At 39.5% G+C, this 24,243-nt stretch overlaps 1 protein-coding gene across 3 annotated transcripts in view; it reads right to left on the bottom strand.

Moving 5' to 3' along the window:
- Window positions 1-14,080: 14,080 nt before the first annotated feature.
- The window catches only part of col18a1a (collagen type XVIII alpha 1 chain a), a 132,728-nt gene continuing 122,565 nt past the window's right edge, over window positions 14,081-24,243 (bottom strand). For all 3 annotated transcript variants that reach the window (XM_041807253.1, XM_041807251.1, XM_041807252.1), the window contains 13 exons: window positions 22,794-22,862; window positions 22,490-22,520; window positions 22,064-22,117; window positions 21,929-21,963; window positions 21,709-21,840; window positions 21,354-21,513; window positions 20,051-20,115; window positions 19,833-19,961; window positions 18,574-18,606; window positions 18,156-18,476; window positions 17,818-18,015; window positions 15,646-15,761; window positions 14,081-15,468 (listed from right to left, as the gene is read on the bottom strand). In XM_041807253.1, the coding sequence (XP_041663187.1) occupies window positions 15,255-15,468; window positions 15,646-15,761; window positions 17,818-18,015; window positions 18,156-18,476; window positions 18,574-18,606; window positions 19,833-19,961; window positions 20,051-20,115; window positions 21,354-21,513; window positions 21,709-21,840; window positions 21,929-21,963; window positions 22,064-22,117; window positions 22,490-22,520; window positions 22,794-22,862 (1,557 nt within the window). In that variant the 3' untranslated portion in view covers window positions 14,081-15,254. The remainder of the gene's footprint in view (window positions 15,469-15,645; window positions 15,762-17,817; window positions 18,016-18,155; window positions 18,477-18,573; window positions 18,607-19,832; window positions 19,962-20,050; window positions 20,116-21,353; window positions 21,514-21,708; window positions 21,841-21,928; window positions 21,964-22,063; window positions 22,118-22,489; window positions 22,521-22,793; window positions 22,863-24,243) is intronic.

Here is a 24,243-nt window from a genome sequence, read left to right as displayed (position 1 = left end):
CCTGCCCTTCCATGATTCTACAATGTATCAAGCAGTAACAGCACACATTCTAGCTCTTCCTGTGCTGATAAGAAAACCCTAAGGCAGGGAGAGAAGCGGCAAAAACATCAGAACAGAGCGGACATCAATGACAACTGAAAAACATGATTTAATCAGAAGCAGAATGAAGGAGGAGCTGGGGTGGAGGAGGGTTGCAAAAGCTTGCAGAGAGAGCGGCAGAGTGTAGCCAGGCAAGAGCAGTCTAAATAAGGCAGCATGAGAAAGATTAGCCAATAGCGTGCTTAGAGCAAATCAACTGGCCGTCATCTGATGAGGGCTTGCATTAGATCAGCTGATCTGGGCAGAGCTTGACTCCATGGCTCCATGGCAGCTCAAAATGCCTGATTTAATGGCTGACAGGGCATATAGACAATCATTTCCAGGTTTTTTGGGCTGTTTGGCTCTAGTTGCCATTAGCCTAATCCCCGGAGTATCATTGGTAGTGCTATATGCTGCTGAAACCCATCAGGGAGTTAGGAAACAAGATTTTGTTATTTTGATTGCCAGTATTTTTATTCTGTACAGCGTTGTCTCAGTGTAGTCCAAAAAACATCAATGAATTCTTCTTGATGAGATGTTTGTTTACAGAATTGACATGGTAGCACCACCTTGAGCTGAAACTATGAATGACAATACAGACAAGCACAAGCTTAATGTTCAAATGTGGACGTTATTTCATTTTATTTGTAAAATTTGCTGCAGGCCAGTCAAAATTGGACTGCAGTTTGGTCCCTGGGTCATTGTGTGGACACCCCTGGCTTGCAACAGGTGACCTGTTCTTGAGCCATTCTAGGTAATTTACAGTAAAATTGTCATAAGCGTGGTAAGTTTTCAAACCACAACTGCAATTCTTACACATTACTAGAGGTATCCAGGTAAAAGCAGATCACTGAGAAAACTCCTTGAAAGGACATTCTTCTCTACCATCTAATCAATTTATCCATTAATGGTTTCAGTTCTGCTCTAGAGGAAAATTATAATTGTTCTCACAGGAAAATGAGATGTCCCTGTGCTTCTTCAATTTACTGTGGTGATGCAGCTTTTCCATCAATATGAGTTTGTTGCAGCTAGCTTCTACACAGACTTGTGTTTATGTGACTGAGGCATCAGAGCAGCTGTCTTTCAAATCTCTAATGTCCTTCACATGAGTGCTTAGGTAGAGAACAGAACAGTGCTGGACACTTTTACTTTTTTCCTATTGGATTGTTTGATGTCACAATGTGCAGATTTTGTTTGAACTGGCCACTAAGCTGTCTGGAGTCTTTTTAAGTAAAATGAGACATTTAAAAGCAGTATCCAGCTGCTGTGTAGCAATGCTTATTAAAGCACAAAACATCATGCGATCAATGCAAGTAAAGAAATTTAACATGTTAATGTCAGATCCAAATCTCACTGTGATTTAGTAACATCAAGGACATGAGCCTAGATCCCTGTATATTTGACCCCAAAATCTGGTTCCATTAGTTCAGTGTGAACATAAACATACCGTACTCCGGCTCCATGTCAAGTCTGTTTAAGGAGGTGATGTAGGGCAAGAACAGGGCCATGCTTTCCACACTTGGGTGGGCCAGGTAGGTATCTTTGCACCCGCCATAGACAATGGCAGTTGGTGAAGACATAAGCATGAATGCAGCTATAGGTTGTTTGCAATCACATGATCCCAAATTTCAGCTGGGGGTAAAGTTTTATTTTGGGGCTTTTTATGCCTTTATTGACAGACGAGGACAGTGGACAAAATTGGAAATAGGGATGAGAGAGCTGGGCAGAGACACACGGAAGTGCCACAAGCCTGATTCAAACCTGGGCTGACCTATTCATGGGGCACGCCTTAAACCACTAGGCAACTTGCGCCCCCCACAACAAGAGATTTTTACCACAGTAACCACATTAACTTGCAGTGGAAGTGATTAATATCACAAATTACTCTGTCCTGTGTCTGGCATTGTCTGCCCAGATGAAGGGAGACAAGAGTCTTGAGGAGTCTTGTACTGAGCTCTCAGTTTTTCACGGACATGCTTCTAATTGTAACGGTGATATACTATCAACCGGATAAACCTTGTGGGGTAGACTGAGTGATTTAGCCATTCACGAGTGAGCCTGTGCTATTAAATGGCTCTTTTGTATTAGCCGTGATAGTTAACTCTTGTTTGAGTGCCAGTTTCCTTTCCTCCATCCTTTGTCTTTTTTTACATTTTAAAAGCCAAAGTGTTACCAAATGAAGAGCCGTTTTGGTGCCAAACAACATGCTCAACAGGATCTGGATCTCTTGAAAGAGACCGATTTCCCATCACAAAAAGCGAGACTGGATAGACATCAGCTAAGGAGACATGGGCAAGATCCGTGTTTAATGAGCTAAACCATGGAAACAGTTCATACTTGAGTGTGACACTGCTCCTCCAGGTTTTAGACAGGCTTTTTAATTCCTGCCTACTGCCCTTTCTCTACGTTTTTAAAATTATTTTTATCTTTTATTTTTTTGCCTGGATATTTCACTACTCTGGGGACACAAAAGTAGCTTAAGTCTTAAGAATGTTTCTTTAAATGCTTGGCATAGTTGTAAACAGCTCAAAACATGGCCGTTTTGGTAGCGATTCTCTATGCAGAAATCGCTCCATGCCCACCGTGTTACGTAATCTGCAGAGAACCTATAGCAGCAGTTTTTGCTGGAACTCAACAAGAAGAGCAAAGAACTGGTGGTGAATTGGTGGAGAACATGACTTTGGCATGAGTTTGATACACCAACTGGCTTCACTGGTGGTTAACAGTTACTGCTGCCTGTTGAGCTCAGGTCATGTACTTTATACCCTGGGGCAGTGCACACCTACCACTTTATATGTTTTGTGGCTCTATTTGAACATTTCTCCATTCACCCTCAGAGATTTCTTTGAAAGGTTCTGGCCTTCACAAACACCATACGGACTGTTGCCCTGATAGATGTGATATATAGTAATTCCCATGCAACATATGTGAAACAGTCTGTCAGTCATGTCAGGCTATCTACTGATTTTTGCAAAGAGGAAAAACATTTTTAAAAATAATAAAAATAAAATATTATTATAGAAATGTTATTTTTATGATGTAGTGTATTTGGTCTTTGAACCTAGTATTGGTGGTTGAAATCCTTCAAAGCAGATTTGTCTTGTATTCTTCATTTTTATTTGATTATTGATATTCGAAATTGACTTGCGGGTCATGATGAGTATAGGGCCACTGTACGTGGCCCCAAGGCTCCCAGTTGTCCACCCACAATGTAGAGGAATCATTTCTTTTGTGCCATAATTGTCCCCTACAGCTCAACATCACTAGATTATAAGATTGAAGAAGTCTTTGTGCTTAAATTACATACAATATAGTCATTATCTGCTGTGTGAAGATCCCACAAAAGTATGGTGATGAGATGAAATGTGCTGTATCTCAGTCAGATTAAACTGTCACATGTGTAGAGCCTTCAGGTACCCACATCCCTCCTCTTTGAATGATCTCCTGTAGAGACTGAGCAGATCAATGTGGCTGTCAATACCTGAGTGCAATATTACATGATTGGATATGCATGACACAAGAGTGCCATCAAACTGTCAGTTAAATAAAGAAGTTTCTTATCCTTTGCAGTTTACGTCCCCAAATGGTAGACTTGTGTGAAAAAAATCAGACTTATTGGCTTAAAAATGTCCATGCTGGAGTGTTACTTTTACATTGACTTATTAGATTTGATATGCATGTATTATTCTTAGTCAGAAAAATAAATGTATGGATATTTTTAATGATTGGCATGATTCTCCCTTTCCTCAGATGCACCGGTCCAACTCCCCACAGCTCAATGGATATGTATTATCTATCTGTTACTGTTCATTACAATGTGTCTGTCTGCATGAAACTAGTCAGTATGGAACCTGCAGTGGAGATATCTGTAGTAATAATAACAGGATGGAGGGGTCATAGATTCCAAAGGCGACACTGTAATTTACAGTAGCACAGACTTGCAGAGCGGAGCTGATACAAGCCCCTTCTGCGTGCAAGTGGGAGAGGAAGAACATAAAAAATTCATTAGAAGATGGAAGGAGATGTCACATCGAATATGTAGCCAGCTGTGATGATGACCACGGGTAGTGAGCTGTGTAAGCTCGGTGAGGTAGTTGTGAACCGGCACTGCAGACCTGACCAAGGGGAATTCTTGATGACGTCATCACTGATGGGTTATCATGGAAAGAGATGTAAAAAGGAGCATGATAACAGTCAAAGATACTTGTTTGTAGAGCTTGTTTTCAGCTTTAAATGAAAGCTCAGTTTTAGAACATCTTCATTCATGAATAAAACAAACATTGGTACAGTTTAATTCAAGATGTTACTACACTAGGACTACAAATATTGTAAAGGGCTTCCCCTCAATGCTGCACGGTTATACTCTCGTTCAGAAAAATATATTTAGAATACAAAATTAAAGCAATTGTTCAGGAGTAGTGTGCACTGATTAAAGAAGTAATATTTATCTGAGAGGCATATCGGCCCATTTCATACAACAAACTGTAGTCACTAATGAAGCTCTGCATTAGCTCATGCAGGACATAGTAGTCGTACGCCAGCCCTGATCAGCTGACAACCAGCTTATCCCAATCATCGACTCCCAGCTCCCACAGCCAATCACAGCTCTTTCTCTCAACACAGCAGTGCATTTAAACATGACGTCCTTCTCACTAATCCCTGCTTGCATTAATGGTAAAGCACCATGCTGGCAATGCTTAACCTCCTCCACCCCAGCCTCCTCCTTTATAGCATAAAACTTGATGCACCCTAATATTCAGATTCATGCTTCTGTGGATTAATTGATTTTGTATGATGAGAATGTTCCTGACTGAACCATGAAAATCATCAATCACCACAAAAACAAAGAAAACGACAGTGTCATGGAAAATGGCTCTCCTAAAACATAAACATTCCCTAAACCTGATGTTGGGATATTTACTCACAGAAATAATAAAAGACAACAAGTTGCAATTACAAGTTACAAATACAATAATCAATGGATAAAATGAAATATCACTTTCTATTTAGTCATTAATGGAATAGCTAACTTATACATGTCACAACAGGACTGCTTCCCAAAGTGGGGCCAGGGTTGTCTGATTTGCCCTGGGGGTGCTCCAAAGGGCCTGGAGGGGTCATTGGCAAATATTAAAAAAAAGAAAAAAACAAAAAAAAACCTAAATTAAAAAAACTGAAGTAAAATTTGAATGATAATGGGATAATATAAAGTCCCAGAATCACATTAAACACAACCATAATATTTAGCATAGATATCAACTTTTTATTATTTATATTGAATGGGCCAGTGTCATGGTTTACCTGGAGTTGGATTAATTGCTGACATTGTTAGACAATCTACATTGGCACATTATGGTTTTAAGAATTTATCAGTGCCCTTTGGGGATAATAAGATTTGCAGGAAAGCATTTTTAGGGTCAAAGAATTTGTTTAAACACATGAATATCAGAAAAGAAAATACATATGGCTTTGCAGATACCTGGGGCTTGTTAATTGTACTTTCTGACTCTACAAAGTCTCTCCTATTAATGTTAACTAAAGCACTATGTGGGGCTTTTTTCTTAATTCTGCTCCTGCCTGCTCCTGCAGGATTTCTGACCATTATCGCTCACTCACGTAGTGCATGCCATCCACTCCCTCCCCCACACCCTCAGCAGGTGTGTTTAATCCTGCCCGCATCCTGCACGGATTCTGACAATCCATGTTAAATATTCAGAATAACAGACGTGTGTTTCATTAAAGGTAATATAGATATGTTCACTTAAGCACCACCCTGATTAAGTTTCCTCTCAGAATGAAGAAAACCTAAGAAAACAACCACATCCTTGTCACTAGAAAAGACTGGAATGAAACCCTGGATCAGATGTTTTTAACTTTTTCTTTTCTTTTTGATTTTTTTTTTTTTTTTTTTTGCCCAAGAGTCATTTTCTGTCAGATCAAGCCAAAATCTCAAGGCCATATCCATACTAGGACCAGTGTTCCTCAAATGATGTAAGGCCCACTGGTGTACCTTGAATTTGTGCAACCATACGTTATTACCTCAACTGTTTAAGTGCTTCAATTACTATTACGTGTTTTTAGGAGACTATGTTGTATGGACATTAATATGGTGTGCTCAATCTAAGATGTACCTTTTTTTAAAAATCTGGTCTAGGGTCTGCTCCATTTTCTGAATTAATAGCATACCGGTTTGTGTTGCAGTCCAACCGGTGTTGAATCAAAAAGGGGTCACCACAGTGGTGCCAGATGTGTGGGTGTGGCTTATGATTGCCTTGCACACAACAGGGGGAATAAACATCTCTGTAAACTTGCTTATTAATTCATGAGTGTTTTTTGATACACCAACAAAACAGTTTTCTTGGGCATTCATATTTTTGTGTTAGTGACAATAAAGTTCATCACAGTTGTTGAACCTACACTGACCAGTAGATAACCGCAATCGATGTGTCACTTTTCCTTTTTTAGTAATGTGATATTAAAGTAGTCAAAGCTCATAGGAGTTCCTTGTTGTTCTCCTCCTCACATACAAATCTCTCCATGCTCTGGCTCCCCAGTACCTTTCTGATCTCCTACATCCATACACACCATAGCGCAACCTTCGATCTTCAGACACCGGCCTACTTTCCATGCCCAAAACCAAACTCCGAACCTATGGAGACAGAGCCTTCAGTGCTGCAGCTCCCACCCTCTGGAACACTCTTCCTGCAGACATTCGTAGCGCTCCATCTCTGGACATTTTCAAAAAAAGTCTCAAGCACCACCTGTTCACCACAGCCTACAGTCTTCACTAAACCACCCCTTACACTCATCCTACCCCTCACATAGTTTGTCCATGTATATGTGTTCCTGTAAAGCGTCCTTGGGTTTCTTGAAAGGCACTATATAAATTCAAGATATTATTATTATTATTATTATTATTATTATTGTTGCCACTGTGAGCATTGTGTTCGCAAAAGGTGATTTTGAACTCTTTTTACAATATAAAACCACCAGAAAAATGTCTCCAGGAGAAACTGTCAACACTGCAGTTAGGATGTATCTTGCAATTCAATGATTATTATTTTGTTAACTGAGAAAAATTGAGAATAATTTTGTTTTCACATGTGGATGCAGTACTCTTCCATAGTTTTGAGCTGCTTTGTCATAATAATTAGGGATGCTTACCTGGCTAACTGGTTAAACACTGATCCCTTTATTGAATATTAAGGCAGGATTCAATTGGTGGACCCTTGGCTTAGTAATGAATTTTTTTCTTCGAGTATCATATAAATATAAAAGATGTAAGATGTGCTATTTGTGAACATAATAGCACCACCAAGGGGCTCTCAATCAAAAAAATAAGAAAATATTACATCCAAGGTAGTGTGGAATCATGGGAATGATTACTCCAATCCCACCCATAGATTAAAAAACTCCTAATGGACCATAGTCAAGACGAATGGATGGAGCTTGAGCGTCAACCATCAGCTGATGGCAGGGAATAATCGTGGTCTATCACAAGTAAATGCAGTAACAGAACAGCAGAAACCAGCTGTCTTTGTCATGGCAGATAAGACACACTATCTTACATCTGTAAAACTAAGGATTTCCCCAGCTATATGAGTTAGTTAAATCCTCAACTAAAAACAGATTCAGTCATTTCATTACAGTGAACAATGTTTGCTGATACACTGACCTCCTAAAGCATTGGAACAGAGAGGCCAGTTCCTTATTTCAAGACTGAAGACATTTGTGTTTGACATTAAAAGATGAATATGAGACAAGAGATCAACATTCCAGCTTTTATATCCTGGTATTTACGTCTGGATCTGATACATAACTTAGAAGGTAGCTTTATTTTAAATGGAACACAACTTTTTTTTAGGTAAGCGAATGTATTTAAACAGATAGACTTTAAATAGATTAAAGTGAATAAAACTTAATATTTAGCTGTAAATCCTTTGTTTGCAGTACTGCATCAAACCTGTGACCCACTGACATCCCCAAACTTTTGCTTTCTTCTCTTGTGATGCTTCTCCAGGCTTTCTTTTTCAGTTTTTGCTTGCTTGGCCTCACTGTTTCACTACTTTTAGAGGGGGGTGAATATAATATGCAGATATTTTCAAACTTATTTACCAATTTATCTTCTTTAATTTTTAAAACACAAAGTGTCACCTGAGCTAAGAGAGAGATGAGTCAAACATAGCTGAGAGGGGAGCGGGGAAGTAGACACTCTGTTGTTGGTTTCACATTTAGGGCTTAATCCAGAATGTTTAGGGCTCACAGTGGCCCCTCTTGATTGTGAGGCATCCTAGTCAGCCACCTATACCTGGTGTAGTGGTACATTTTGCCAGTACTTCAAGCCGGTATCAGATTACGCAGAAATTTGCAGATGCAATGTTTAAGCTAATATTGGCCAATATGAATATCATGCCAGAAATATTGAGCATAAAAAGTCATTTTCTTATTTGTTAAGACAATTCCGTGACAAAATCTGTGTATTGTTTGAAAAGCTAAATACGTTCTGACATGTTTACACAGCTCTATATGCTGGCACATCACATGTAAGCTATTATGTTCACAGGGGTCTCTTCCTCTCTCCCCCACAGTGAAGCAGGTCAACATTGGTGGTAAGTATTTTAAAGCAGGACCAAAGAGAGGTTTGATTTAATTTGTTTATTGATATCTTGATTTTGTACACAGATACATTTATTTAAAGTGCACATAAATAATTTATAGTACACCTCATTTTTGCTGTGCATGAGTTTTGTTTGAAAATGATTAGATTAGATTTTGATCTAATATTGACTTCTGTCCCTGAGAAAGGCACAGTATACAGTATACATATATTTGTTCATTTGGACAAGCTAATTGTATTTTAAAAGTCTTAGTTAAATGTTATTGCCAACTGATTTTTGATATTTATCCACAGACTTAAAAAAAAATAAGGCAAACAGGAAATCGTTTCCCCTCAAGGATGATTCTCCATCCCTATAATTAAATGTAAAGGCGATAAAAGACCTTGGAGAAACAAACGTTGGTCAGTGTAAAAGAAGAGGGAAGGTATGATGAAGTGGCCACACAGCCAGGAATATCCGCTCCTGATAACACCGTCCTCATCAAATATTTAAAGACAGAAGGGAAAAAATAGACTTAAATGCCAGAAGATTCACAAGGGAATTTAAAGACAGGGAGATTGTTGCTCATTATCTACCTAAATGTCAGGGAAATGTGAGCGCCTCGCAGTAGGTCTAACATGCTTCAGACGCTGGGCAAATGTTGCTTTAGGCCTCCGTATTACCCTTTAATTTGATGGGGAAACATGTTGGTGTAGTGGAAGGCAGAATGCATTAATCTTATGACACTTGAAGACATTTAACAGTGATGTATGGCAGGAAACCTTCATGTATACATTCCTACATGTGCTGAGCATGGTTTACACTAAAATAAGGCTGTTCTTCTCTCTATTGTAAGGTCACGAAACAGAATCAGCTCTGTGACTGCTGTAAGATATTGTTAGTTTTGGGTTAATGCGGCACTGAGTCACCAGCAGTGAATAAACACAGAGCACAGATCTGACAACCGGCTTTTTGCCGTTGCCCCAAACGTAATTAAGTCCCTGGATATGTGCTTGTCACCTAGCTGTATCATTAACATGGCTGGATCATTCCACTGTACTTGGTTATTACTTAGCACCCACTAAATAGAACCTTCACCAGCCTCTGGGATAGCTGCAGAGCCAGCTGTGGGTTGTTACATCCTGACCACCCCCCACCCACTCCAGCCTCCAGACTTAAATGGATAATACGTCACTCAGTAAGTTATTTTTTTCCTGGAGATTTGCTCAAACACGGTCGTTGAGGGATTGGACAGGAGTTATGATGCTAGTTTATTTTTTCTTTCAGAGCAGGGACACTGCAGCGACACTGAGCTCCCCCAGTCAATTAATTTAATCCTTATAGCACTCATAAGGCTGCCCAGCGGGTGGAGATGCTTAAGTGGCAGATTGATGGAATCGAGTGGGAAGTGACTGTATTTACTGATTATTTTTAGGAAATCCCTCGCTATTTATCAGGATGTGGGAGCATGGATAAGTTTGGAGACTCAGTCTGATAACTAATGCTTGATTTTTAAATGACATGCTGCTCAAGATGATGCCTTAAGGCTCTTATTTACTACAAACTTTTATAAAGAAAAAAGTTGATAAACTACAGGAAACTACAGAAAACTGATCTTTGGAAAGTTAAGGAAAAAATCTGCCTTCTGTAGTGCTGTAGAGACCTGTTCAATTTCTACTTCCTGACAGACAGGAGGCAGCAGGTCAGGCTGGGGAGCATCACATCCAGCACCTGGACCACCAGCATTGGTCCCACCCAGGGGTGTGTCCTCTCCCCACTGCTTTTCTCCCTTCTCCACACAAATAACTGCACCTCCCCACTTTGAAACTTTTGAAGTTTGAAGGCGGCGCAACTGTCATCAGGGATGAGTCTACGTTCAGATGGTAGGTGGAACAGCTGGTCTTCTGGTGTGGAACCACCAGGAGCTAAACCTGGTCAAGACTGGAGATGGCATCCACATGATATCCCCAGAACTTGATAGAAAGGTTTCATTAATCACAGTCATTTTAAGGCTTTTCCTGGCTGGAATAAAAGCAGAAAAAAATTCCAAGATGTTTGTAAGTGAGCTTTGAGACATCAACCTTTGTACATGGGGTATGCAGACACAACCACAGAGTCACTGGCAGCCCAGTTTTGTAACTTTTAGAAGGCTCATGGCCCTCCAACGCAAAGCTGACTGCTTTATACTTCAGATACTAGAGTTTTACCAGTGTGTTACCCATAAGGCTTTTCTGACCACACTGTCCGTAGTACTCTTGGGCAAATTGCACACTGGAGAGCTCCCTTGAGAATTTAAACCTTCAAGGCTTTTCCACCCCACTCACAGGAGCATTTGAAATACTAGAGTCCGTTGGTGAAGCAATGCAGCGCACGACAGCTACAAGATGAATGATGCTATGGTTATAGGTGTGTGTCCCTCATGTCCAGGGTTTTCTGGTAGTAAATGTAGTAGGTAGTATTGTTGTGATGATTTACCCTTCATTGTTGGTGCATCTGTATATTTTTTTGTCTTTTAAGTCTGTAGTATCAAGATTATTATTGGTTTTGAGGACAGAAGTTGCCATCAGTGTGACGTCGTAGCAATATGACACAGTGCAGCTTGCTGAAATGTGCTTTGATTTCCTGTATTTGTCCAGAGTTTTTTACATTTGGTTCACCATTACTCAGATGTCTGCATGAACCCCTCTGCAGCTATTCTCTGTGAGACGAGCTGAAGCACTATTTTCTTCTCAACTACACCATCCAGTTCCCTCTACACCTCCTCTTCACCAATGATCCCCGGGTAGGTCTGCACCTCCAAGGTCATCCATGGGGCACTGACAGTATTTGCAACTGTTGAAATTGCTCCCTCAAAATCCACAGGATGTTTCAACATGGCAGGTTTGGTGTTTGTTATTACTGCTGTTGCACAGGAAGTCACAGTTCTTTTGACATGTTTACATACAGTGCTTAACAAATTTATTAGACCACCACCCAAAGTAAGGTTCATGCCCTAAATTAACAGCATTGGTAATTCATCATTTTTATGTTTCTGCAATGGTTAATACACCAATAGGTAAAAGCTCTTTAACCCAAATTATATTTTTAATGCTGAAATATAATTATTATTGTTATCCATGAATTTTCAAATTTACTGATTTACAGAAAAACTGAAAAAATAGTAAGGCACATTAATATTTCTTGATTTATATGTCAAATTATAATTATTTACTTGCATTCCTGAACAGAAAAATAAGTTTTAGTGGTTGAAGTTATGCTTGATTAATTACTGACTTCTCAGAGAAGCCCAGTGAGCCGGCAAAAATTTGGTATAAAAAGGTAAATTCAGTTTGAAATTCCTCATTCCTGTTCAATGGGTGACAAAAAAGCAGGCTGTTAGGTGTCACTTATTCAGGGTTCTCTCAGGTCCTTGAAGAGTCTACATCCAATCTTTTTCTTGCCTTGTTTTATATTATTCATTGTTTTAAATAAACTCAGTAAACACTAGTCTTGCTCTCCAACATCTGGTCATCCAAGTTACCCACTTTTATTTACTTGCATTCCTGAACAGAAAAATGAGTTGTAGTGGTTGAATGTTATGCTTGATTAATTACTGAATTCTCAGAGAAGCCCAGTGAGCCGGCTCAAATTTGGGTGAATTCAGTTTGAAATCCCTCATTCCTGTTCAAAATGGTAAAACGTGGAGAGCTCACTGAAAATGAAAGAGTCCGCATTAAAGCACTTCATGATGCTGGAAGGTCTTTGAGACAAACATGACAGGTGGTCTAATAAATTTGTTAAGCACTGTATATATATATATCTCAAAGTAAAAATACTTTGTATTGCAAACATTATGAAGTATTATCTATTACTAAGCACAGAGATAGTCTTTCTCACAATGCCTGATCTTAACCCTGACCTTCTTTAATTCCATCAGTGTTAAATACTCCATTGTATTAGCTGACCCTGCTGTTGACTCATGATATTACCCTCAGTGCTGCAGTTTATCTTATTTTTTACCATTGGTATTTTAAGTGTCACATGGTGAGAGCTTGCCAGCATTATCTGCAGTCAGAGGAACATTCTGGATCATATAAAGAAGAATTAAAATACCGTCCGCTATCACCACCTGAATGTAAGAATCTCTCTTATGTTGGGCAAATCATTTAAAGTGACTACCAAATGAGGCCAACTCTGTATAATTCAAATTAATCTTCTTAATCAAAAATGATCTTGAAACGCCTTCCAACTTTAAAGAAGAGATTTAAGAGGATTTTATAAGCCATCATTAAGTGATCGGTGACCTAATTCAGTCCTCTTTTTAAACCATCTTTACTTTTAGACCTGCAGAAAATGAATTCACAATTGACTGGTGATTTCATTTGAGGATGTCAGAAGTTCAGGTAATTTAGGACTGTAAAACTCATGCAAAATGGTGAAAAATGTCCCACCAATTAGGGATGTTACTGGGTAATAAATTTCACTTTAGGTTAAATGCACATCATGCAGATTTTGCCACCAGGGAGATCTTGATCTAAACAATAGCAAAAGATTACAAGCAGAGATGCACTGCTTCACTCCACCTGCTCCATTGCTTATGGCTCATTTTGAAAAAAAACATCACTCCATAAGGAGTACCGAGTGTTTTGTTGTTTCGAACCTTCAGTTTTTCAATTCAGCAATTAGCCAAGAAGTCAACTTCTGTTTTTCATAGCCCTTTTTTGTTTAAACTCATTAATACCTTGGAACCCCAGAAACACAACCTACACATGAGGTTTTTAAAGTTGTAGGAAATGTTTGGTAAGTCTTGAAATACTTTCATACTGCCTACTCTTTGTTGTAAGGTCTCTATCACACAGATACTGTAGATTTGATGTGAATCTCCTGTTCCACCACATCCCAAAGGTGCCTTATTAGATTGAGATCTGGTGACTGTGGAGGACACTGGAGTGCAGTGAACTCATTGTCATGTTCAAGAAAATAGTTTGATATGATTTGAGCTTTGTGACATGGTGCATTACCCTGCTGGAAGTAGCCATCAGAAGATGGGTACACTGTGGTCATAAAAAGGGGGAAATGGTCAGCAACAATACTCAGGTAGGCTGTGGTGTATAAACCATGCTTAATTGGTACCATGGCATCACTACCACCATGAACTGATGATAGAAAGAAAAAAAAGCAGTTGAACAGGTGAACCTAATGAAGTGGTCGGTGAGGGTAGACTAGCCATAGGTATTCTGCCCAAACATTTTTTAACCCTGGAGATAGATTTGTGGTGCGCTCAGTGCCATCAGGGACATAATCAAAGAATAGGACATAAAACTGCTGGTCAGAGCTGCTGGGTGTCCCATATCAAGGTCACAGCACTGTCAGAGATCTACATGAGATAGTAAACGCATGTACAGGACATCACTGTATTGTTGTAGTTGAAAAAGACTTTTATTCAGTGCCTGGGAGAAACAGTATAGCACAGTTGGTTATAAAAATTGATATCCACAGGTTCAGTCAAGACATCAGCAGCACTGAGGCCGGGTTAGTGTCTAAGATTCAATCCAAGGCTGCTGTGAAATCTGCCTCTTAAACATGCTGGTTTTCACCGTCCCTAACACTCATGACAGCAATCAGTCCAACAAAGATTAGCAGCAAACTAATCATTTCCAGCTTACTCACTGACAGGTTCTTATTAAGTGGTAAAAGGGAAAATAATCTTTATTTTTTATTCAAAAGGCTCAATTTCAGCTAGAGGGAGTCTCGCCCTCTGGATTTGGGATTATTCATTACAGCAGTGTGTCCAAAAAAGATCATTTAAATGTGGTGAGCAGTAAAAAGCATCCAAATGTGCTCGAGCAAAGAGAACAGTAACATTTACACAGTTGTGGAATAATTGAAGGAAATGCATTCATTTGATATAGTAGCATATTTGGAAAACAGTCCAGGGAGTGTATTAAGGCACAGTTTTTGTTCAAAAGCTCTTGAAAAAGAATTGAATATTTAAGTGAAGTGAATATTGATGAGGGTATTTAGCTTTTTTATTGTCCAAATCATGTCCTTACATAACTTCATTTAAAAATAAATATCTATTATCTTCTTAAAAATTTAAAATAGTCTTTAAAAGTTTGCTGTACCCCATCAAAACCCAAAATTCTAAAATGAAATTGGAAAAAAATGGAAATGATCAATACTAAAATAAAAAACAAGATGGATATAACATTTATAAACAGTTCAAAAAGTAAAACATTGATAACGTCAAAAGAAAAATAAAAATAAAAATAAAAACACAAATGACAAACATGTAATATACAGATTTTTAAAAAAATGGATACAATTTGAAAACACATTAAGCCTCTTCACTCTCATTCCATCCCTTGGAGAAAATATGTGCCAGTGCCCCCGAGAAAAAGGACCAACACCCCTCTGTTCGACCCATCTCTTTGGCGTTTGTGGAGGGGAGGAGCAGACGATGCAAAGCGTCTCTGCCAGGCAAAGAGCCTCAGGGCCAGTTCATCGGACGCCACATGATCACAAGGCGTGTTGTCAGGAAATTAAAAACTGTGTTTACCTAGGGCCCAGAACAAAAACACAAAGGAGGATGGACGGGGTTTATTTTTTGGACTGTGATGTGAAGGCGTTCTCGATACAGAGGATGATGTAGGAGCCGGAGCAGCTGCTGGTCGTCTGCTGCAGGAGGTGTCCGCTCTGTAACGACGATGCCAGGCCGGACACGGCACGGTCGCCCGCCCGCCATGTTTCACAGTAGTGGTCTGTTTGACGGTGGCCTTTAGCGCTCGATCCGTGCCAGACCATTTTCTCTGGCCTGGAGGACAAACACATGAAATTAGGTTAGCATGTGTATCTTCCATTGAGGATTTACTCACAGTATTTAAACAGGGACTGCAATTAACAAAGTACACAAAGGCTCCTGTGCTTAAACAGTGACAGTACAGTATAAGGCACAGGATGTTTTACTTCAATATCAAGGACAAGCACTCACCATGCGCTGTCCCTGAGGATGTCTCGACCATCAAATGAATAGATCGGTACATTGTCTTTCATTTTGCTTGCGTTATCACCGAAGATCGACTCCCAGCTGCTGAATAACACTTGGTCCTGCAAGGGAAGAAATACAATGACTTAAATGTCTTTTTTTCCCCAATAATATTTCTTCTCAATTTGTCATGTCTCAGTATTTTATTTAGATGGTTAGGTCATGGTGAACCAACATTGAATGATGCTGTTAAATCAAAATTCCCCCCAAATTCTAAACAAGATCATGCAGCAAAATTATCAGCGTTAATTTTATATAATTCTCACTTGTTCTGAGTTAAATTTACAAAAAAGTGTTAAATCTTGTAGTGTCAATTTTTCACTGTTATTTTAACACAACACTGTCATTTCTTTTCAGTTCAGGTGTAAATTTTGAGTATTTACAGTTTTACTTACTGAGACGGTGCTATGCAATCCTACTTTGTTAAAATTGCCTCCTGGTATTGAACACCTGTGGCAAAGTTAGGGGTGGCAAGGATGGTGTACAGTGAAATATGCAGAACTAAAATCTGCTTTTTGTTGAATACAAAAACACAACCCTTGTTTGTTGACCATTGCCACAGGCAGGAAGTGACTAACACAGTAGATGACGTCACTCATGATGCAGGAGTGTCTAACATCAAAAACGCCAGAAACACAGGCAAAGGAAGCCCAGCAGCGATCAACTGTTCAACAGGCAACATCTAAATATTCTGCCCAAGGGCATGATGGGAAAGCCCCACCATAAGCTTTGATTCTCTACAGAGTTGGACTAGCACTTAATAGATCAACACTGTCAATGAACTCCAGCACTGAAGGCCATTTAAATAAGACTGGAGTTAAAATTACACTGTGGGACTGATCTCACAGTATGATTTGATTATCAAGCCAACAATTGAAATTAATATTGGAATGCATCCTGATTCATCCAATGCATCCTCTCTCTCTATATATATATTAATGCTATTTTTAATAGTGACTTTTGATCAATGGAGGCAAGCAGTCTGATAAACTCCCTATGTCAGTATTCTTCAGAAATCCATTTTCACTTTTATCATTAAACTGAATAATATTTAATAATAGTATAATTGAAGGTCAAGGTTTTCCCTTTTCTTACATCGTAGGTTAGGTCGTTTTCTAAAAGTTTTTAATAAATGTCATTAAAATTAAGTAGCGTAATCACCTGCTTCTCTCTGTGCTTCCTTCACTCTCACATCTCTGGTTTCATGAGTGAAACTATCTTCAGATCGCTCTGTTAGGATTTCAAATCTGCACTGAACATGTGACAGGTAGCCTCTTCTTACAGTGAAATGAATTTTAGTTAGACTCAAACAAACATGACTTTAAGGGAACGCTGTTGGAAGGTTTTTGGGGAGTGTTAGTTGTGTAGGACTGTGGTAAATTGATCGTATCGGGACTTTGGCTCATTTATTTTCCACATCATCATATGGTTTGCTCCTCAGGTGTTGGTTTTGTCTTGTAGTAATGTGTTTGACATTACCACATTTAACTATCGCGATGGCACTAATCGCTGGTTTTAAACTGTTGGTGGGGAAACAAACATCACGGACATATTAATGTCCATTCATCCTTGATTTGAACTAATTTTTTTGGTGTCCTCTTTTCTAATCCTCCCTGGCTCGCTCCATATCTCTGCCCTCTGGAGAGTATTTCCTGGTAGACTCGCCAGCACACTCATAACAAAGGAGTTTGATTGGATTGGTAATATTTGGCTACCACTACTGCAAAGGCAAGAAAAGCTGCACCATTTAAAATAGACTGCCATTGAAATACATTTTTAGAAGGGAAGCTGGACATTATTTTTGTCTTTTCAGCCAGTCCGTCTGCAGTGAGAAAATACACACGCAGTGTCTGTCTGCATCTATTATGAGCTGCCTTTGCACTGATGCAGAATCATCCGCAATTGCATCGTGATGCATCATGGAAATGATTACTTTTAACACCACTACAAACTGAAGTGAAAATGGTGGTATCTTTCAGGTAGAGACAATAATCCTCAAGTGACAAAAGTCACAGTTACTGAAGAACTTGAAGCTATCACAGAAGCTATCTGTGAACAAATAAAACTGGTTTCATACAGCCCTAGTTAAGCATTGCCTCCCCATCACTGATCTCTCACCTTGAGATTGACAATGGGGAAGCTGTCCCTGTCCGACCTGCGGACGATGGTGTAGAGGTCCTGGAGTTTAGAGGACAGGAAGGCTCTAAAAGTTCCCTTCAGGCCTACGGCACGGGCCTGCTGGAAGCACAGGAAGTCTGCCCCACGAATCCCTCGCATGTTTCCGCTCTGAGGGGCGTTTAGGGCGATGAGGTGCAGCTGACGAAGAAACATGTTAAGAGTTAAAGTAGATGACTCTAGACCCAAACAAACAAATCCCCTTCATCATAACTTGATTTCTTATTGCCGAGAAGGCAATGCATTTTAGACAGCCAGCTCCTTCATTGAACTGTACTCACTCCTGATCCTGATGTGTCCAGGCTGCCTGCAGGCTGTGGGACAGGTGGGCTGGGACGTCTCTGAGGTGTGACGGGGTACCTGTTCTCCGTCTGTTTGGTGGCTAATCTTCCATCTGTCTGACCAGTGTGTCTCTGGTCTGGGAACCTGGGGTCATACTGTGGAGGGTATCTGGGGTCTACAGGTGGGCGAGGTGGTGGCTCAATGGGATGTATGGAAGGACCACCCTCGGAATAATGGCCAGCTCCGTTGTTGTGGGACTGATCCTGGGACTGAGGGTACTGGATCACAGGTGGAGGCTGGACCTCTGCCACCTCATTCTCCTATAATGACAATTAAAGAAATTATAAAAGAGGTTTAACCGTTTGAATAACAGAAGTTGTGTATTTTATTTCATTAATAATCTACACTGGATCTTACCAAGTCTCTGAAGAAAGGATTGTACTCTCCCAGCTAAACAAAAAGGGTGAAAAAAAGCTTTTTAGTTCAGTGAGTTTGCACATCTGAACAACCAACATTAAAGATACAGTACGTAGGAATTTCTGCACTAAAATATCTATATTACTTTAAAGGTACAATGTGTAAAATTTGGCATTCTCACGTTCAGATTTTAGAATGAGCCGATCTGTTACCAAAACGTCACATCACTAAGTGACGAGAGCTTGTGAAGACCAAAAGGATCGTGAGCCAGACATCAATTACAGCAGTGACGAGGTGAGGGTTCATTCATTCATTTTTGTAACGATTATATTTATAGATTATAGGTCAGTCTTCTTCTCCACCTGCCTTCCAGGTAGCTTTCAGGACCGGCGGGCAGGTTCGTATTTAAAAAATACGTTTCGCTCTTTCTGTCCCCAAAACGTTACCATAGACAACATGGCGGTTCGTTATGTCAGCCTCCGTGAGGGCGACCCGCGTTAAGGTAAATTTATAAAGCTTTTTTCTAATTTTGTGAAAAGAAAACAAAAGTTTAAAGGGGATGATTGTGCACTTATTTCAACATACTTCACATAGATATATAAACATTATGTCCCATGTACACCGTTTCTGTTCGGCGAAATGCAGCCAAATTTTACACATTGTACCTTTAAAAAGTGACCATTCCTATGTTTTATAATTCTTTTAACTGGGATCTCACAGTATTTCAGACATTTCCCCAAATTTTCAGCAATGAGGCTGCCATAGGTTGCGGGATCCCCCCACATGGCACTTTTTGGCAGTACTGCTCAGCAACGTCCAGCTCCACGGCCTCCCTCATTGTTCTACTTGTTACTGTTATTGTTCAATTGAGGACTCTGTTTGTTAGAAATGGAACCTCATAAGGTGCATTTATTAAAAAGGAATACCAACATTTTCTCAAATTTATCATAAATAGGGAGAAATACACTGAAAATGGCACTTTGCTGTTGCAGGAAAATCAAATATAAACTCTTGTTTTGACAGCATAAAAATGTCACTTTTTACTGTAGTAAACCAAAAGAAGTTTATAACTTTTGGATGATGTAGTTTATACGCTTAGTGACACTTACTTCCTCTTTATGCCCAACAATCAATACAGGAATCACTTCATATTTGAAAGTATTAAAGCTCTTTGACATGTTTTACTGTTAAAGCACCTATTTTAAGTCGTGTATTGACATCTAAAGCACTGCAGTCTGGGCTAAACTAGATTATCTCACCATGACTTGCCGCAGTCCGTCTCGTACTCTCAGATACAGATCTGCTCTATCGAGGATGTAGATGAGGCTGCCCTCTGTCTGACGCCTGGCTGTAGCCATCATTGTGTCATATGATCTCAACACTGTTACCTGTAGGAAACAAAAACACCCGTGTTACTTTCAGTACTGTGGTAAATTATTTCAAGGAATTAACCAAATAATCAGAGGATGGGACTTACCCCAGAGGATAGACCAGGACTTCCAGGTGGACCAGGAGGACCTGGAGGTCCAGGGACACTGACAGCTGTAAATACATAATTATTTAATGTATTGACTTCAGGGTTAATTTGTTTTAATAAAACTGTGACTAAAAGTGTTTGTCGAGGACCTTTTTCCATGAGGAAGACTACACCTAGATTTAAGGCCTATGCATGTCAAGGAGAATGCAAATAAACACGGGGAATATACCAACAATTCAGAGGCAAAATTTGTTGTGCCTTTCTATACACATCAGGAGCTGTTGCAATTTTGAGTGTCAAAATTATGTCAGTCACAAATTGTGAGTCACGCGACTCACATGGAAGTCATAGCAGCTTTCAGTAGGATCGTGCATCGCTTGTGGTGCTGTGTACAGAGGGATATGACAGTCGACCACGACCCAATTAGGGCCCCACCAGCTGCTCCCAACTGGTCCGATGCATTTCTGACATGTTTGATATTTTGGTCGTATGACTCAACACACTCCTGGCAGTGGGAGCAGAAGCACAGATCCTCAACTTTGTGGTATTTTTTTCCTTGGTAAACTGTCAGATGGCACCTTAATTCATCTTGGCAACAGCAGGAATAAATTCCCAATGCCCTTCCCTTAAGAAAATAACAACGAGGAAAGTTGCTGGTGTGAAAGCTTCTGAGTGACTCAGTACAGGCTAAAATAAAAAAAAATTGCGCAAATTGTTTTCATGACAAACCCCACCTCTGTTGTGCAAGGACCTTAACAAAAAACAGAAGTTTGATATTAAAAACTCTGATAAAAATTAAGACTTGTTTTCATCAAGGAGATGAAAATGCTTCATGCTGGATGGTTTGACATTAAAAAACCATTCTCCACTGTGCAAATTTGGTATGTGAGTATTTTCATCAGTGTATTTTTAAACCAATTACAGCACTGACACTTCGATATGAGTGTTTTATATACATTTTATATTATGGCTGATCAAAGAAAATAAATGCCTCGACTAAAGGTTTTATTGACAAGTATGGACTAAAGCTGTAAAGGTTAAAAATGACTAAAATGTTAAAACTTATGGTCATTTTAATCTAAAGACTAACATTTAATTTAAAATAGCTGTCAAAATTAACACTGACTGACTTAAAAACAGCTCAGCTGGATTTGAGTCTGATATTAAAGTAGTAAAAACTGAAGCCTGAGGTTACTTCTTAATCAAGAGTCAGTTTTACTCTTAAACGGTTCTAAGCTCTTTTTATTGATTCTACAAAGGGCTGTTTAGTTAAGCATTATAAAAGATCAATCAAGCCACTTACAGTGATTGGGCCTGTATGCGCCGGGAAGTGAGGAAGACCCTGGTGGTCCTGGAGGTCCAGGTGGTCCTGGAGGCCCTGGACGACCATCGTATCCAATCCCTGTTGGCCCTGGAGGCCCCTGAGGTCCAGGTGGGCCAATTACAGATTCTCCCTTTGGTCCCTGGCATGAAGAAAAAATAATAATTGATGTAAAAGTTTAATTTTATATCATAACACTCTTGAATTTAAAACATGGCTGCTCATTTCTGACTCAGTGAAACTAGAACTTTGTAAATCTAAAGCCACATTACTACAAAAAGAGACCTGAGTTATTGAATAATGTGTATCAACTAATAACTTTGTTTTCAGTACTTACAGGAAGGCCTGGTTTTCCAGGAGGTCCTGGTTGGCCTTGTACTCCTCCAAAACGTGGGTCATAGAATCCACCACCAGGCTCTCCCTTCTCTCCCTTCACACCTGTTTCTCCACGTTCTCCTTTCAGCTCATTCTGTGGGAAACATTTAAACACTGTTAAGATTAAACACAGACCAGTAATAAAAGCAACTGGTGATAAATAAAGCTAAATGTTAGTTCACCTTGAAAGCGTAAATATCAACATTAGATGCTGTTCCTGGAAGAAAAATAAACAAGTTTGATGTTTTAAATGCGTGTCATTTACATTTCAGTCAAACCTGAGGCAGCATGGCTATTTTATGAATATTTGGATTTACCTGGGATTCCTGGAGGTCCTCTGTCACCACGCTCTCCTTTCTCTCCTTTGGTTTCTGAAACAAACATCCAATAAGTAAAACACAGCAGCCCTCAGGTAAATCTTGACATTGAGACTTAAAAACAGTTAGCACCCTGTGCCATTGATAGTGATGTCTTGTGTGTTTTATCAGTTCATTCTTCAAATCTAGAAAGGCTTGACAGCTTAATCTCCTGACAATAGAGAGAATATCCCCGTCAGGCTGAGGCAGCTGGATCAAACTGAAATTAAGATAGAAGTGTTCATCTCTGCAGACACTTTAAACCTCTTTCTAAATCTCTCTTCCCTGACTGGCACAATTACTTCACTTCTTCATTCTGATCCCCCTCTATCCTTCGGTATTATGTTTTATCTACTAAAACAACAAACGGTGTGTTGGAGGTCATACCGTAGTAATTCCTTGAATTGTCATCATAGCGCTGCAAACAGAAAGAACAGTTATCAGGTGAGGAATTCAAGAAGACAGCAACAGTAGAGGAAAGTTTTGTCCTAAGTTGATGCTACATTATGCAAATGATCCAGAACATAAGAACCAGATTATGTCTGGTTCACTGCTTAAAAGAAACGAGCATGATCTAGTTCAGCTAGAGGATACATAGGGAGCATGAACTTTATTTGATGATCTTCCCTTAATTCTAACATTTAGCTTTTCTTAACTGAGTTCAAAGAGATTTGGGATCTTGTGTACTCACACTGAAGCGATCTAGAGGTGGCCCGGGGGGCCCGGGAGGGCCAGGTGGTCCTGGTGGGCCAGGAACTCCCTGATAAAGACACAAGTTATCACTCTGTCATTTTAGAGGTATGGATACTGAGTGATTCAATTAATTAAGATGACAAAAAACCAAACATCTTAAACAGTAGAGGTGCTGAAAAAAATCTGATTCACATTAGAACTGAAAATATCAATTTCTACAATCCTGAATTAGTTTTAAATGTCCATAAATTACTATTTTTAAACATATTTTATTTCTACCTTAGTCCATTTTCAACAGCAGAAAGTTAAGCAGACAGTTTAACCCTAACTCTACCCAACTCACTGCTGTTATTTTCCTCTGTGAAGCCATTTCCAACTACCCTGATACACCGATGCAGCTGCAGGATGTGGCCCATAGACCTCAGCAGTGCTCATCCACTTTCTAGGCAGCTCTGGTTCCGAAAAGTAAAATTCCACATTCAAATCCCCCATAGACATTTGACCCTCAGGTAGGCCTTTCAGACCGGCAGGTTCTGGTTCCTGAACTTGTTTAGACCAGAAAAAAAATGTTTCTGAACCTGAAAAGTTGGTTCTCAGCTGGAATCAAAAACAGTTTTTTTTTTTTTTTTTTTTTGGGGGGGGGGTGTTCTCGGAAATCGTGACATCATCAGTGGGCGCATCACTTTCTAGGTTGGGAAGACAAGGAGAAAATGGAGAAAAAGTGGTCTGCTGAGGAGACAAATGTTTGGTTGTAATCTGGGCATCAACAGAGTACCAGGTGAAGCTGGAGAGTAGTGCAAGGAAGAGCAAATTATATGCCAAACTTACAGAAGAAATAGCGAAGACTGGGTTCCCCTGAACTGGACTAGAACAACAACAGCAAATTTGAAATGATACCAAACGAATCCATGGATCTTTATGGATGTAATTGTGTTTCTGGACTAAATGTTGACTGGATTTAGATTGTGGGGACTCTTTCTGATGCAGCAGGACTGTTCATGATAGAATACTATGATCAGAAGAGCCTCTAATGGTGAGCCGTGTCACTTTTATTCTTGTTTGTTTGTAGTCTGAAAAAATGCATTGGCTGTGGTGGTTTTATCCTAGAGTGGTTAACATGGTCAGAATTCTCCTGCCGTATAATATGTGGTATACTCATGAACAGTCATTTTGTAAATAACTGAATAGTTAAAAAAAAAACCCTGCTAGCCATCCTGTGGCCCTCAGATTTTTAAGGGGTTAATAACAGATAATGGAAACTTAAATATCCCCTTTGGTTTCCTCTAAAACCATATCTGCCCAATAGATTTTAGATAACAGAAAATGTTAAATGTTTAAACAATGTAACTACAACTGCAGACACATTAATGTCAACGTTTTTAAGGTTTTTCTTATTGACATTATTATAAAAGGCTGGCAATGAGTCATCTTGAACACATTTTATTGTG

Source organism: Cheilinus undulatus, linkage group 15 (genome assembly GCF_018320785.1).
Source record: "Cheilinus undulatus linkage group 15, ASM1832078v1, whole genome shotgun sequence".
Lineage (NCBI taxonomy): Eukaryota > Metazoa > Chordata > Actinopteri > Labriformes > Labridae > Cheilinus > Cheilinus undulatus.
This window is presented reverse-complemented; position numbering and strand designations above follow the sequence as displayed.